The sequence below is a fragment of the Danio aesculapii genome, chromosome 25, assembly GCF_903798145.1.
Source record: "Danio aesculapii chromosome 25, fDanAes4.1, whole genome shotgun sequence".
In the NCBI taxonomy this organism is placed as follows: domain Eukaryota; kingdom Metazoa; phylum Chordata; class Actinopteri; order Cypriniformes; family Danionidae; genus Danio; species Danio aesculapii.
The window spans coordinates 23,710,934-23,727,754 of NC_079459.1; the positions used below are offsets into that span (position 1 = coordinate 23,710,934).

Sequence of the window (16,821 nt, forward strand, 5' to 3'; positions counted from 1 at the left end):
TGTTCCTGTCGTTTTTGTGATTATTGATACAATATAATTTGCACAAAGAAATGATGTGGTTTTTCTCTAAAGTTGTTACTCCACCCTGTTTAGAGCATCATTATGGGCGTTTTGCGCTATAACTAACGTGGTTCAAGCGATCGATCTGCGACAGAGAACCTACAGGTTTTGGGAAACACTTGTCAGTACATCGTTCTTTTCCCAAACGATGCATCGTACTACGATAGTTCAGCCGCGAGTTACGTCGTTGTTTGGGAATCGCACCCCTGCACGGCTTGTGATCACGTATCTGTTATAGATTGGTGCTTGCAACGTATCTGTCAAGTTAAATCGCTATGGGGCTATTCACATATCTCGTCCAAAACCACATTGAAAACGTGATGCGTGCTTCTTTTCCCAATTTAAATTTGTTTTGTGCTCGTCATCTCCTGCTGTTTGTTGCTATGGCCGCCATCAGCTGTCCCTCACATGCGCGGTGCCATCAATTTTCCAAAGTGTGGATTAATACTGAACGTGTGTTGTTGTTATTACTTTGGGTTGGGATTAAGAATAGATGAATATGCTAATGTTTAACTGCATTGCTTTATTGCATTCCTGCATTGGGCTCAAACATATGATCTGACTATTTCTTGGGCGTTTCTCGTGCTGAAATCAGTCAACCAGTCAAAACAGACAGGGTCATCGAACCAATCAGCGTAAATTAGCCTCACGTAAAGGAGGGGTTTGGGAACAAATGAATCGCTGAACGAATCATATGGGAGTTGTTGGGATAATTCGGTAAAAATAAAAGCATATTATAAGACAATGAAAGTGTTTTTTGACCTTGCATGCATATCAGCCTGTTGTTGGAAACCCCCAAAACCAAAATATGACCCTTTGTAATGCATAATAAGGGCTCTTTAAAATTGCTCCCCATGAATATTGAGAATTAATATCCTTTTTGTGTGTGTTTACGTCTTGCAATTTTGACACTTTTCCCCTTGGAAATCTGTAGAGGGTCAGTTCAGGAGTTTAAAAAGACAGATTTGCACAATGAACTCTAGAATTGTGAAGAAAAAAAAAATCGCCGCTAGGATTTCTCTAGGAAAACAGTCAATTGTGAGACGTTCATGATGTAAATTGAGGAGGGTCAGAAATGTAAAAATTGTGAGTGGTAAGCTACATCAAGATATAAATTTGCAATTCTAAGGGGAAAACTCAATTTTTAAGAAATGAAAGTTGCAAATACCTCTTAAGATTTTTATTCCATGGCTGACTAAACATCAGTAGTTTTAGGATCATTGCAGGGGAAAAACAAAGACTTTATTTCCTGTCTTGCAGCGAAGCTCGTTGCAGTTTAGCCTTGCATGGAATGGTCCATCTTCATGTGCGTCAATAAAACCCTGCAACAAGGTTCAATCAAAGGTTATTAAAGTTCAGAAAGCTACGTGAAAAAAAACACCCATAACCTTTGACTTTCATCAATACTTGTGCTTGTTTAGGTTGTAAATCAGAAGTGTGTTCCTACCTGCAATTCTGATAAACACGCCTTTTCCAGTCTTTCCGTTTGGTCACCCACGCACCAAGCAAGACTTATGTGGAAAGAAGGATCCTAGAATGGGCAGAAAATGCTGTTATATGACAACTAATTATATTTTGATATGACAAATGTGATGCTAATGCCAAATGTTAACCTCATAAAAGGTGCTAAGGTTGAATTCCTTCATGGTTTTATCCACTATTTTGCTAAGCTCAAGCAAGTGAGACGTTCCAGTGGAGATTTCCATCCCAAGAAAAGTCCTGCATCAACAATTATGCCATTATACAATAAAATATCATTAATTGAAATTAATAAATGAATAATACACATCTTAGGTAGGTCTTGAGGCTCATTCACACAAATGATGACAGTTTATTATGAAGGCAATGCTGCAGGTTTGTTTTTGTAGCTTTAAATGTTTATATTGAACTTAGTAACAATGTTGCGATACAAAAAATAAACGAGCATACTGTTATTTTTATGATTGAATCTCCTGTCATCATGTCCTGTTTTTGGTTTGTTTAGAAAAGAGATCTTTGGTCAATGTAGCGGTCACCCTTTTTTCCTCAGGTCTTACTCCACCCCTTTATTTGGATGACTGCATTCACACTTATTCACGTTAACAGGAATCACACCCAATGTGTCAAGCGTGAATTCACCCTTAAGGTGCTTTTGCACTGCATTGATGTACGTGGCTCATTGATTGCCTCATTTCCACTGTGTTCCATATTTGGTACTTTTTTTAGTGATGTTTCAAGTGAGCTGTACAATTACCAAAATGTGACGCTTGCACACTGCTGATCACTGATTGGTCTGAGAGAATCGTCACAAAGATGGTCAATGACTATGTTTACATAGACATCAGTAATCGAATTATTTGCTTTAATCTGAATAAGACAATAATATGATTAAGGTGTTTCCATGGGTTGCTTTTTGAATGTACCTTTCATGATCCTGTTTTAGATGTTATAGCACATAATTTGATTAACATAATTGCGCCACTGTGCTATCCACATTTCCTCCGGAGTATCATTTCAGTTCGGGTGTTTGTTTTTAATTTGTCTACTTTAACTGCAGTTTGGCACGTTCACTTTCATTCAGGAACATTTCATGCATGCCCCCATGACAAATGAGATATTGGATGCGAGTATGAACTGCTGGAAGGGTGTAGTTTTAAAGGAATTTACCGCACACCGAATGGGGAAAAAACCTCTGCATTTCATGATGCAGGTGTCTGTGGTCCTTCACTAACTCGGTAGGTGCAGAGAATAGTGTCAAACAGTCATGTATGTACAGACTATCCTGTCGCGAAATGCAGCGAAAATCCTACCATGATAGTAATAGTTTGACTGCGGTGTACATGTCTGTACTGCACTTTAATAATACGACTAAAGTCGGCATACTCCACATGTCTTAATCCGATTTCAGTTTAGCTCGATTATGACATTAATGGAATTAAATTTATCAAAAATGGCTGTTTACATGGTAGAATCTTAATCAGAGTATTGTCTTAATCATATTAAAATCAGATTATTGGTGTCCATGTAAACATACTCATTGATCTGATTAAGGTCATAATCGAACTAAAAACGAAGTATGCCGATTTTAGTCAGTACAGACATGTAAACTCCTTAATCAACTATTACCGTCATCTAGGATTTATGTCATCTAGGACAAAGTTTTGCGACAGGATAGTTTATACACACACGGCTGTTTTGACACTATTCTCTGCACCTATCGAGTCAGTGAAGGACCACAGACACATACATCAAGTTTTTTCTCCCATTCGACGTTGAAATTCGATGAAATGCCATTAAAAAAAAACCTCTTCCAGCAGTTCATACTCTCATCCAATATCTCTGTTTGTCACGAGTCATGCATGAAATGTTCCTGACTGAAAGTGAAAGTGTCAAACTGCAGTTAAAGTCGACAAATTAAAAACGAACACCCGAAATAAAATGAAACTCCAGAGGAAATATGGATAATTCAGTGACGCAATGACGTTAATCGTATTATGTGCTATAACATGTAAAACGGGATCGTGAACGTAACATTCAAGAACCTGCTAAATTTAAACAGTCAAGAACACCATTTCATTGGTAGCATCCATTGCCTGTGGGCAGGTGTGTGTCATGCGTTTGTTTAGGTCTGGATGATATCACAACAGTAGAGGCTGTTCAACTATAGCGATAATCCCACTAAACTGCAGTGGAGAAGTGGCTTTAGTGTCAGGATAGTAGATTACTGTTATTGTTTTTTCAATCATCAAATGAAAACAATTATTCTGAACATTATCACATCAATATAATTGAATTTATAATACAATTTAACTGTGGTGTAAACATATCCACTTTCATACAATTAGAACAATTATTAAAACATTTTTGTTGTCATCCTTGGTGTGAATTGGCCTTAAAGTAGTAATGAAATACCTCGTCTTTTCAGCATTAGCATACACCTTCAATTTATAGGCCACACAGTAAAACCTGTGGAGAGAGTACGATTTAGATGGCAGGAACATGGTATAGGGAAGTGTTTCTCAACCACGTTCCTGGAGGACCACCAGCTCTACACATCTTCTATGGCTGTTTCTTAATATGTGTTCTTCAGCGTTCTTGTGTTCTCGAGTTCAGTTTCAAAACTCAAGAACGGAGGACGCATGAAAGTTCCTGGATGTGTTCTTGGTATCGAGGTGCCATATTGAGTGCAAAACTCGCTTGAGAAGTCCCAGAAGAAAGCATCTCATTTCTCACAGGATGCTTTCTCTCTTCTCGCCATCTCCCGAGCCATCTCCTCTTCTGAGGTAACCTGGTAAAAACAACCTACACGAGAACGCAAGTCCGTTCTCTGCATTCTTGTAATTGAGAAACAGCCCATGTCTCCTTAAACACACCTGATTCATATCATCAGCTCATTAGTAAAGACTGAAAGACCTGAAATGGGTGTGACAGACAAGGGAGACATCCAAAACATGCAGTGCTGGTGGTCCTCCAGGAACGTGGTTGAGAAACACTGATGTGGTATAATGAAACAATGAGAATTTGATTATTTCAAACAAACTTCTGGAAGTGTGTCAGACTGGTCCGAATAGACTGGACAAACGGTTGGATCCAGTGATGGCGCAGGACCACCGTCTTTGAGAGACTGAGGTGAAACTCTTCGGAAACTGTCAGAGGGAGGTTGTGAGCTTCTGCAGCCGCCATCATTTTATTGAGCACTTCCAGAAAGGCCTCCTCAGGATCATCTGAAATTTAAGCAGGAAGGTTATTAGGGATCGTTTTTCAAGTGATATTGGCACAAGTTCAACTGTGTCTCTTGTGTTTGGATTTCAATAACAACAGTCTAGATCATTTTCACATTCAGCATCCACTACTACTAAATGAACAAACCCTTGTTAGTATGTGGCTTATTAGTGAACAAGATGTGGATTTCAACTTAATAATCACAAAGTAACGTTATTTCTTGCGACATAAATCATATATGTGTGTAATGAACATCCTAAAATTAACAGGATATATTTTCTAGGATCTAATTAAGGCACAAAATTATAAACTATACCAAGGTGCAAACATTTAGACTTTATAATAATATGAATGACTAAACCCTGTGCAGGTATTCTTGTCTCATTCCATTAGTGTTCATTTTCAGATCTATGCTCTGAAGCTCTAGGTTTACCTCTGGGGCAGTCTAGCATAATAGCACCAACTGTGGAGGGAGGGTATAAAGATAGTAATGCTCCATCTGATTGAATCCACAAATTGGATTAACAATTTATGCATGTAACACACAAATGCTTGGCACTAGGCCTTTCACATTAATCAAAATATCGACTAATCGCACAACACATGGACACTTTATTAGGTACACCTTACTAGTACCAGGTTAGACCCCCTTTTGCCTTCAGAACTGCCTTAATCCTTCATTGTATAGATTCAATAAGGTACTGGAAATATTCCTCTGAGATTTTGTTTCATATTGACATGATAGCATCACACAATTGCTGGAGATTTGTCGGCTGCACATCCATGATGCGAATCTCCTGTTCCTGTTGGATTTGGATCTGGTGACTGTGGAGGCCATTTGAGTACAGTGAACTCATTGTCATGTTCAAGAAAGCAGTCTGAGATGATTTATGACATGGCACGTTATCCTGCTGGAGGTAGCCATCAGAAGATGGGTACACTGTGGTCATAAAGGGATGGACATGGACAGCAACAACACTCAGGTAGGCTGTGGTGTTGACAAGATGCTCAATTAGTACTAATGGGGCCAAAGTGTGCCAAGAAAATATTCCCCACGCCATTACACCACCACCGACAGCCTGAACCATTGATACAAGGCAGGATGGATCCACGTTTCATGTTGTTGACGCCAAATTCTGACCCTACCATCTGAATGTCGCAGCAGAAATCGAGACTCATCAGACCAGACAATGTTTTTCCAATCTTCTATTAATCCTAGAGATGGTTTACAATCTTGTAAACCCTAGAGATGGTTGTGCGTGAAAATCCCAGTAGATCAGCAGTTTCTGAAATACTCAAACCAGCCCGTCTGGCACCAACAACCATACTAAGTTACTTAAATCCTCTTTCTTCCCCATTCTGATGCTCAGTTTGAACTGCAGCAGGTTGTCTTGACCATGTCAAAATGCCTAAATGCATTGAGTTGCTGCCATGTGATTGGCTGATTAGAAATGTGTGTTAACGAGCAGTTGGACAGGTGTACCTAATAAAGTGATCGGCGAGTGTATATCTCCCATACATAAAAAAACCCCCAATTCTAGCAACATTTTAGCCGATAGCGCAACCTTTCGATCTCTACTGGATGTGTTGGGTGTCTGACAACTGAAAATAGGTCTGGTAGTAGGTATCGCAGCCTCTGTTGCTTTTTACCTTGCACTTTTTTAAACATTTATTATTATCTATTTGTTTAAGATATTCTGATTCAATGCCTAGTTAACAAATTGTTAAAATGACTATAAATTAAATATTCTTAAGAATTAAATATTATGTGTTCTTTGGAAGAGTGTACTTGCATTTTGATGCTATATTGTCATTATGGCATTATTATAATGAGTGGGATAAAATTTTCGTAAAACGTCAATAATATAGTTTATTGCAGGATATTTTGATGCAGTATATCGTACAACAAAAAAATAGATATCATGACAAGCCTACTTGTCACATAAAAATGTAATTTATAGCACCTCTTTACGATAATTTTTCGATATATAGTGTAGACTTGATTTTAACTACCATTTCGTTCGTAATCAAAATAAACAGATGTTTCAAATTGCTTGTTTGGTCAGTGGAAGGAGAATAGGGAAACTTTTGCTGCTGTTTAACACATTTACACTGCAAAAGTAACCCAACCATATTAGTTCTATACCTCTGGAGTCTGGAAGTGGTTGAATGAGAACAAGCTCAAAACATTTCACACCTGTATTAACCACGTGTGAATGAGTAAAATTCATATTAACACCAAGTGTAAATGACATTCATTTAAATGGCTTACAAGGAAAGAACACATATGTGGCCCAGTTTCCGCGCTCGTGCAGGAATGAGCGTTGTCGACCTCCATGTTCTTCATTTTTATCAGTCCACTGTTCTTCTGAATCTCTGAACATCTCCTTTACACTGTCAGGAAGAGGCAGACGAGGCGTCAAGTGGGTGGACTTGCACACTTTTCTGTGAGCAGATCCATGGTCCAAAGCTTCACTGGTGCTGTGTGTATAAAACAAAATGTAATGCCCTGGATATTAAACAAAAATAAATCTAATGCAAGAAATAGAAGATTAAACGCACCAAACCTGGTTTCAGTGTCTAGTTTTTGTCTTTTCCCTGAAGGTGATGAAGAGATTTCAGATTCCTCTTCAGAACTGCTGCTACTGTAATTGACAATCATGTCGAGGCAGAAAAATCCTTTAAAACTATTTATTTTAGAAGAATGTCATCTCACCCACGTGAGGATACTGTTATTATAAAAATTTATTTATATGATAATCAATGGCGTTGCTGCTTCTTATCGCCCCTTTACAACAAACTTGAGGATTCATTAACGAATCGATTCTTTGAGTCGGATCTTTTTCTATGCATCCGTTGAACCGATCAAAACGATTCAACCACAAACATTAACGAAGCCGCCGGTTTATTTCTGCAGAAAATGAATGTACCGAAAACCAAGTGAAATATAACAGGTGAAAATTTTAGTAGACGTATTTTTTAAAAGTGTGTTTATGCGTTCATTCATTTAATATGGTCGTTGTATATCCACACACAAACGAAACAGTGTTAATATTTCCCGTTTATCGTCTAAATCCTATATTTATACACATTTTCATATCATATTCCTAATTTTTTTATTTAAACGAATGATACTAGTTGCTGTTCAGTTTTGGGACCAGTTCTTTCAAACTGATTCGAAATAACTCTGAATGATTCGGATCTCTTACCGAAACCAAACTGTGCCTCATCACACAGCGTCCCACTACAGCAACGATTGATTCAAATGGTTCCGGCTGTTTTGCATTTCGCTCATTTCGTTAAAAAATAAAACAACGACATTAATCAGGACAAGAACCCCTATAAAAACACCAGTGTATCTCTACACTTATAATTTGACAAACGCATGTTTACATGACCAAAATGTTGACATTTGTTTTCTCACACTATTATCCGGTCATGTACAACCTCAAAAAGTGTTATAATATGAAATTACTTGTCTATAAGCCGAAAACAATTGTAAACGCATTTAATATGTAGCGGTTTAGTTTTTAGTATGAATATGTATTTGTATAAAGTAATTTTTGAATAATATTCATGAAGTTCCGGTATGTTTTGTGAAGATGCCAATTATGTGTTATTCAGGTTCCTGTGCGGCTGTCGGGGGTTTCGGTGGTCAGCGATATAAGCCCGAAATAAAATCCACTGTGTGTCGGGCTCTCTTCGCCAGGCAGCTTCGCTAAATGCGCTGCAAACCCCGAAAAGATTGTTACCGATTTTTATCGAAACAACCAGAGAGAGATCCGGAGCTTCGGCGGGGTTTTCATGTGTTTTTGTAGGCAATGGTCAGGGGGTGCGGCCTACCAGAGACCGCGGATCGGCGAGAGGATTTACGGCCTTCAAAAACACCACAATCTCTATTTTTAATTGAAAGTCTGTTGCTGAAAATAAGCATGCGTGGAACTCGCTTCTGGAAAAGGTAATATGCATTTCTGAATATAATTTAGAAGGATGTTTGTGCTGCAAAGCTGCAGTTAGCCTGTTAGCAAATTTCGCTAGCCATTTTGCAAAGCTGTGTTTGTTTTCTTTCAGGTGACTGCAAAACCCACCTGTTTTATAAGGGATTGGGTTTTGTGTTGGATATAAACAACAGTGATGCCTAACATTTGAATTTTGTCACCGGCTTTTATGCACTGCGATAAAACGCGAATATGTTTGCGCGAACTGTGTGTAAACAAACGCGCAGCGGACAAGGGTCTGTCGTTAAATAGTTTTATGTACTACAGTATTTTCATAACTACACGTGCATGCTTTTGGACATGTGTAGAGCTATCTCTTAAAAATGACCCAGCTTTGCATTTTAAACACATTCTGTTATGCAAACATTCAGCATTACAGCCTAGGGGTGTCCACTTGACTGATGCTCCCACATGGGTAAATTCTTATTTGAATAATATACTGCCCTATCAAGTATTATTTTAGGCTGTCGTATCGAAACAACTCGTTAGGTTTTTTATTTGTATTTTTATGATTTAAACTCAGTCTATTGCTTTTTGCTAAAAAAAATTAAACTTTCCAGAGGTGGCATACATTTTTACACTGAAGTTGCATATTTGTTTACAACAGAGGGATGTGTTGAATAGACAGAGCAGGCATAACTTGCCTGGATGTTATGTACCATTGTTTTTATATTGACTTTTAAGCAGGCACAGAGCAGCCTTAAAGATTGCCTGTGTCAGCCAGCTGAAAAAGTTCTGACCTGTGAAAAAAATAAGACTAAAACTATGGGAGATCAGACAGTCATGTGGACAGTCAGTTAAATTTGTAAAATTTTACTCCAAACGCTTTCAATTATAAAAGCATGGAATATCTGGCTCTTATTATTTCTTTTTGAGTAGGACCGGGAGACCCAGACTGATCAGAACTAGTCAGTCATTCATTCATTTTTTTCCGACTTAGTTCCTTTATTCATCAGGGGTCTCCACAGCGGAATGAACCGCCAATTTATCTAGTAAAAGTTTTACAGTGCGGATGCCCTTCCAGCTGCAAGCCATCACTGGGAAACACCCACACACTCTCATTCACACATATACACTACTGACAATTTAGCTTGCCCAATTCTCCTACAACACGTCTTTAAACTGTGGGGAAACTGGAGCACCTGGAGGAAACCCACGTGAACACGGGGAGAACATGCAAACTCCACACGGAAACGAGCAACCTTCTTGCTGTGAAGTGACAGCGCTAACCACTGCGCCATTCTAGAACCATTCAAACAGTAGTAATTTTATTTGAACTAAAGGCTATTACTATGGTTATTACTATGAGCTGTGTCTTGTTGGCGGTTGGGGGGGGTGCAGGCCAAACCCAAAAGACTTTACGTTTTATACTTAGTGCAATTTCTAAATAATGCTTTTTTTGTAAAAGTTAAATTGATGTAATGTGCAAAAACAACTTTTGATTTGTTATTAAATTACACATATTGATTCCATCAAATGGCTCAAAACTTCCTTTTTTGTGGAGCTCTGCAATGTGAATGGCTCCTATGATGAGCTGTAGTGTTTTATCGAATGCGTTTAATCTAATCTTTAACGTTATCTTCCTTCTACAGGTGATGAAGAACCTCAAGCTCTTTTAAACTTTTGGATGTGTCTCACATCCATGTCAGTTCTTCTTTGAAATCAAACCATAACGTGTTGTTGACACGTTTGACTTTTTTCTCCATTTGTCGTCCTCACAAGAGCTGTCAAAATAAGTTCCTCTCTGCCTCCCCACCTTTCCCATCGCGGGCAGCCCAGCAATCCCTTCCCCCTGAATTCATCTGGAAAGAGGTCCAACTACAGCTCAAAGCTGAATCCATACACTAGAGCCCGGATGACGGAGGCGTGGCAGCAGCATGCTGTTGCCCCGCCTCCAGTGGTGCACACCATCCCACCAGGGGCAGATGCACTAGGCTGCACCGTCTATGGCATCGTCCTCCAGCCGGACACAACGTTGCAGCAGCAGCAACAACAACAACAACAGCAGCAGCAGCAACAGCACCACAGTCAGCAGCACAACCAACAGCAGCAGCACCCGGCACAATCACAGCAGCCCTCACTGCATGTAGGGAACGAGGGAGGGCATAAATGTGGTGCATGTGGCCATGACATCTCCCATTTGGCTAATCCACATGAGCACCAGTGCATGGTGAGCCAAGACCGTTCATTTCAGTGCACACAGTGTCTAAAGATCTTCCACCAAGCCACCGACCTGTTGGAGCACCAATGCGTGCAGGTGGAACAGAAACCCTTTGTTTGTGGAGTGTGCAAAATGGGCTTCTCCCTGCTAACTTCATTAGCGCAGCATCACAATGCTCACAACAGCGGGAACCCCATGAAGTGCTCTATATGTGAAAAAACCTATCGGCCGGGCTCTGGAAATGCCACCCCAACTTCATCAGCTACTCCAGGCCAGCCATCAAATGATGAAGCATCGTCCAGTGGCAGCGCTGCTGTTGGGACATCAGGCCAGCCTACATTTGAGCCTTCACATCCTGACAGACCCTACAAGTGTTCAGTGTGCACCAAGGGCTTCCGTCACTTATCTGAGCTGACCCGTCACGAACGCGTCCACACTGGTGAAAAGCCGTTTAAATGTGAAACATGCGACAAAAGCTTCAGCCAGTCATCTCATCTAGCCCACCACCAGCGTACCCACAGCTCCGAACGGCCATTCAAGTGTGCAGTGTGTGAAAAGAGCTTCAAGCATCGGTCCCATCTAGTCCGTCACATGTATGCCCACTCAGGCGAGCACTTGTTCAAGTGCAACCTTTGCGAGTTGCATTTCAAAGAGTCTTCCGAGCTCCTCCATCACCAGTGTCAGCCTCAGGGTGCTCGGCCATTTCGCTGTGCCACTTGTGGGAAGGGATTCAAGCGTCCTTCCGACCTAAGACAACACGAACGCACCCACTCGGAGGAACGCCCGTTCCACTGTGAAGACTGCCAGATGAGCTTTAAACAACAATACGCCCTGGTGCGCCACCGGCGTACACACAAGCCCTCCGCTGACCGCCCTTTCAAATGCAACCTGTGCGACAAGGGCTTCCTGCAGCCATCACACCTGTTGTACCACCAGCATGTTCATGGCATGGACAACCTCTTCAAGTGTGCATCGTGTGGCAAGGGCTTTAGCCAGTCCGGGGAGCTGCTTCGTCACAAATGTGGTGAGTCTTCCTCAACACCCACAAATCCAGACAAACCCTACAAGTGTGACGTCTGCGGAAAGGCTTACAAGAAGGCCACAACGCTACAGCGGCATCAGAACTCCCACTGCACAGAGAAACCTCTCAAGTGCTCGCTGTGTGACCGACGCTTCCTTTCCTCCTCAGAGTTTGTGCAGCATCGATGCGACCCATCTCGGGAGAAACCCTTGAAGTGTCCAGACTGTGAGAAGCGCTTCAAGTATTCCTCAGAGATGCAGCGCCACAGGCGCGTCCACACTGGAGAGAAGCCTTACAAGTGTGCCAGCTGTGACAAGGGCTTCAAGCAGCGTGAACATCTAGCCAAGCATCAAAGTGTGCATGCTAGAGATGCTCAGTTTAAATGTGTATGGTGCGGAGAGCGCTTTGCTGATCTAGGGGCCCTTCAGGAGCACACTGTCCAGCACACAGCTGAAGGTGGGGGGTACCCTGTGTCCTCTCTCATTCAGTAACTTGTGCCCCCAACTAAGATTTGTATTGTATTAGCAATCTCAGCAAACTACCCTGGTCAATTTAATCCTTACAAGGCCCAGTAACCACACAATACCTCAATTTTGTGAAAAACGTGCATATGCACCAGTAGTTATCCCTCGAGCAGCATACTTTGAATGAGTTTGATTGGCAACAAGTTAAAGATGAATTATCATTTGTTGGTTTATGTCTGAATCCTGGGAAGATCCTGGGAAACAGATCTCCGAAGTCTATCCTATACAGCACTGTGACTACATTAGAAAGGTATTTGACCTGCATCATGGCTTGATGACCAGATGTGGCTCACAATAGATGAGTTTCCAATGTCAGAAAAAAAGTGTGTGTGCTAGTGCGTGCCAGGGCCAGACACCTTTACATTGTCCTTTCCGAGTATGTTCAGGCAACTCGGGGCTTCCTCAAGGTCAACAGTCAGGGTTTAAGGCCTGCTAAATATCTTTGTTCAAAAGCAGGCTAAATGTGGATTATTTGAAGTGAGTCTTGTCAATTATGGTTTTGCCAATACTCAATATTGGTCCTCTACTTTTAACCTATCCAAGTGACAAACAAGCCCCTTTCACACAGTGATACCGGTAAATATCCGGAAAATTACTAGAACGACTTTACAGGTAAATTCAAATATGTGCTGTTCACACAGGCAAGGACCATTCACACATCCACTCCAAAATACCGGTAAATTCTGACATCACTAACCAAAAATGAGCTGTAAATGGCCGCATTTGTTTTAAACAAGAAGAAGGTCAGTCCTTTCTTGATGGTTTCACTTTTATTTATCATTCATGTAACTGCTTTTGTCCCAGAGACAGACCAAGTGACTAGGAAAAAATCCACCAAGGTTACCATCCGGCAGAACAACAGCTAAAAACAGCTTTGTTTACACATTTGATGACATTGCAAATTCTGATGGATATTGTGAACAACTTCAATGAAAAGATATGTTGGAACATTTTCGCATATCGAGATGTAGCCTACATTTGTGTTTGTGCTGCAGCTTGTGAGAGCTTTTTTTTTTTAAACGAAAATCTACCGGTGTTGTAGGCTACTCAAATCTGACTCACAGGAGCACTCCACGTGCAAGCAGCTGAACGCAGAGCTCTCAGGTAAACTCACAGCGGTTTATCATAAGCATTTTATCGATCATTTTTTCCACAGTTCGCATGATCAATGAAACGTTAACTGACTATCAAGCAGCAGTCTGGAGAAGGATTTAAAGACGTCAGCACCTTCTTAACGTGAATGCGCTCTTTCCGGTAATTTTCCTTCTGTGTTCACATTGAGCAGCATTCTGGGAAATTAGCAGTAATGTTACAACTTCGCTTTCCAGAAAATTGCCAGACCAAATTTACTTGTATTTTCAAAAAGGGCCTGTTCACACATGATCCCTTTCCGGAAATTCCTTTGCTGGTAATTTTCTAGAAAAGTCTGTATGTGTGAAAGGGGTTACAGCAGTGGTCTCAAACTCAATTCCTGGAGGGCCACAGCTCTGCATCGTTTAGCTCCAACTCACACACTTCGAGCAAAACTGTAGAGCTGCGGCCCTCCAGGAATCCAGTTTGAGACCTATGGGCTACAGTGAGCATACAACCGGAGCAGTGGGCAGCTTTTGATTCCAATGCCCATAGAGCAATTAGAGCAGGGGTGCCCAAACTTGGTCCTGGAGGGGCTCCAAGGTTTAGTTCCAACCCCAATTAGACACACCTGGACTAGCTAATCAAGCTCTTACTAGGCTTTCTAGAAACATCCTTGCAGGAGTTTTGAGGCAAGTTGGAGCTAAAACCTGCAGGACATCGGCCCTTAAGGACTGAGTTTGGGCACCCCTGAATTAGGGGTTAGGTGACTTGCTCAGGGGCACCTCAGCTGGGTATTGAAGATATAGAGAGCGGTTCATTCTCTCTTCCCATCTTCAACTCCTGGCAGGACCAGGAATTGAACCTGCAACCTTTTGATTACAAGTCTTACTCCTTAAATATTTTGCCGCAACTGCCCACTATTGAGGAGTGCCTGAAACAACTACGGATTGCGATCATATGAGGCAGAAATATATCACAATTACACATCAAGCTATTGCCCCTATCTTGCCTGTTGTTAGACCTGGCTCACACTAGACCTACAGTGGAAAAGTGGCTGATACTCCCTTTAGAATTCAATACCACAAGACAAAAAATGATTTGTTCTGCAGCAGTTTGTTCAGTGTTGAACCTTCACATAAAAACACAGCTGTCCATTTATAGTATTGCATTGAAGTACAAGTTGAGATACTGCTTACTGTGTGCCTCTATGTAATAACTCTACTCCGATCACTAGCCTTGCTCAAAAACGAGTACATTTTAATGCACATTTGGAGAACCTACTGTGCATTTAGTTTGCCCCACAGCTAAAGACAAAACAAAATGGGGGACGGAGTTGTGCTGTCATGAACTGTCGAAACTGTCTGTATATATCAATGTTGACTTTCCCCTCGTTGTGGCAACTAATGGTATGTACCAAAAACCATCATCGTACTGTACCACACCCTAAATGGGACAGATTGTTAACCAGCAGAAGTATAACGACCTCAGACGGTCTCTACATTTCACTGAGATTATACGTAAATATATAGAATCTATATAGAAATGTAAACTTCGATCTTGTATACAAGCGGTTCATATTACCACAAGACTCAGTACAGCTGTCCTGACAAATTGCCTAAAAACCTGAAAAGGCTTCCTGTATTACTGTATGTACATAGTTAGTATGTATGCAACTTGTTTACCAGTCCTGTCATTAGATATTGTATTGTCTTTTCTTAAACTGCACCACGATTTTATACTACTTTTTTTCTTCATGTGTAATTCATACATTCTTTACATGTTTGGTTTGCCTTTTTAAAGATTATTTTCATTTTTTTTAAGATGTAGTTTTTGATTGTAATTGGTGTGTTTAAGGTTTGAAAGTTAGATCTGTTTTTATAAAGGTTTTTTGCCCCTAGCCCCTCTCTTTACCCAACAGGACTCAACTGTATTTGTTGTATAGTAGCCTAAAGTGTCATCTTTTACTCTGCTGTATAGATTTATGATTAATGATTGATCTCTAATCTGCCAACATCCTTTCTTGCCTGCAGTCATTTGTCCTTTCACAACATTACAGTCAGTCTTTTTTCAATTATTTTATAAAATCTGTAAAGCGTATGACTTTTAAGATACATTTTTAGTTTTCTTCAAAATCCAGGAGGAAAAGTGCTTACTTTGGGCCTCTAAGGCCTTAATTGCATGTTATTTAGATGTTTTTAGTATATTTCTTTGTTGCATACTCACTAGTGCGTTCATTTTAGATGTTTTTTTTGTAATGGCATTTACTACAATTGTAGTATGTACATTTTATTCAGAGGGTAAATGTTACTCATACAAGATTAATGCTAGTTTTTCCAAGAAGCTACCACTTTTTATAAGCCACAATTAATTTGAACCCCAAAAAATGGCAGTGTTTATGTACCCCCTTTCCCCTAATCACAATTTCACGTGATCATACCCAGGGGTGCCCAAACTCAGTCCTGGAGGGCCGGTGTTCTGCAGATTTTAGCTCGTACTTGCCTCAACACACCTGAACGGATGTTTCTAGAAAGCCTATAAGAGATTGATTAGCTGGTCCAGGTGTGTCTGAACTAAACTTTGCAGGACACTGGCCCTCCAGGACCGAGTTTGGGCACCCCTGATCTTACCTGTGGCAAAGTGACATTGTCAGCTCTGTTGCTTATGCAGTATTATCCATTGAGAAACATCTCCCCCTTTCACACTTCGGTTTTCCCTAGTACTGTACAGCAGGGTTAGAGGTCATAGTGAACCTTTGGCCTTAAGAAGGGGCATCTAGTTTCACTGTAGAACCCTTTGCCTCCATTTTGTTTTCACTTTAAGGTATCTATTTATCTATTGTTTTAATTATGAAGGGGCTTTTTTGTAACTGTAGGCATTAGGAATCAAAGAGCAGTCGGATTTGAAAAGTATATTGTTTTTTTTTATGCTTTCACATTTGTATATTAATTTTTCAATTAATATTGTTTAAAATGTCTATATAAATATCTATATTATTGGCAGACGTATCAAGACCACAGGGAAATGTTATATTTGATGGCTTTTCTCTGGTTTTGAGACCTCTTCACCCGTGCATGCCTGCTGTGTTAGTTCCCGTTATCTGTTCCAAGTTTTTTGCGTGTCTGAGCGCACGTACTTCACCTTAGCTTTTTTTCAAATTGTAGATTGTGAATGAGCTAGTAAGAAAACTCCATGTGGCGGTTGATGTGACATTCATGCTGAAATATCTGTATGTAGCATTTAATATACACAGCACTAACTAATAAACCTTTTCATTAATAATGC

General features: G+C 40.5%; 2 protein-coding genes across 3 annotated transcripts; one reads left to right on the plus strand and one right to left on the minus strand.

Moving 5' to 3' along the window:
- Positions 1 to 1,225: 1,225 nt before the first annotated feature.
- On the minus strand, positions 1,226 to 7,587 carry usb1 (U6 snRNA biogenesis 1). 2 transcript variants are annotated; one of them, XM_056451491.1, is made up of 7 exons: positions 7,329 to 7,587; positions 7,034 to 7,242; positions 4,580 to 4,763; positions 3,952 to 4,005; positions 1,674 to 1,779; positions 1,508 to 1,591; positions 1,226 to 1,382 (listed from the first exon to the last, which is right to left on the minus strand). In XM_056451491.1, the coding sequence occupies exons 1-7, from the start codon at positions 7,421 to 7,423 to the stop codon at positions 1,278 to 1,280; spliced, it is 837 nt and encodes a 278-aa protein (XP_056307466.1). In that variant the 5' UTR covers positions 7,424 to 7,587; the 3' UTR covers positions 1,226 to 1,277. The 2 variants fall into 2 exon arrangements, with proteins under 2 accessions (XP_056307466.1, XP_056307467.1); XM_056451492.1 differs by having other exon boundaries at positions 7,324 to 7,414.
- A 795-nt stretch (positions 7,588 to 8,382) lies between these two features.
- Positions 8,383 to 16,818, plus strand: znf319b (zinc finger protein 319b). Its single transcript, XM_056451438.1, has 2 exons — positions 8,383 to 8,719; positions 10,352 to 16,818. The coding sequence occupies exon 2, from the start codon at positions 10,615 to 10,617 to the stop codon at positions 12,430 to 12,432; it is 1,818 nt and encodes a 605-aa protein (XP_056307413.1). The 5' UTR covers positions 8,383 to 8,719; positions 10,352 to 10,614; the 3' UTR covers positions 12,433 to 16,818.
- The last annotated feature ends 3 nt before the right edge of the window (positions 16,819 to 16,821 follow it).

What these genes read in the sequence shown, in the direction of transcription:
- usb1 (XM_056451491.1), bottom strand. Translation starts at nt 7,423, where the DNA reads ATGATTGTCAATTACAGTAGCAGCAGTTCTGAAGAGGAATCTGAAATC. An exon ending in CACATATGTGTTCTTTCCTT is followed by an intron (nt 4,764 to 7,033) that starts GTAAGCCATTTA and finishes CTTAAATTTCAG; the next exon opens with ATGATCCTGAGGAGGCCTTT. An exon ending in GCTAATGCTGAAAAGACGAG is followed by an intron (nt 1,780 to 3,951) that starts GTATTTCATTAC and finishes TTGTTGATGCAG; the next exon opens with GACTTTTCTTGGGATGGAAA.
- znf319b (XM_056451438.1), top strand. Translation starts at nt 10,615, where the DNA reads ATGACGGAGGCGTGGCAGCAGCATGCTGTTGCCCCGCCTCCAGTGGTG.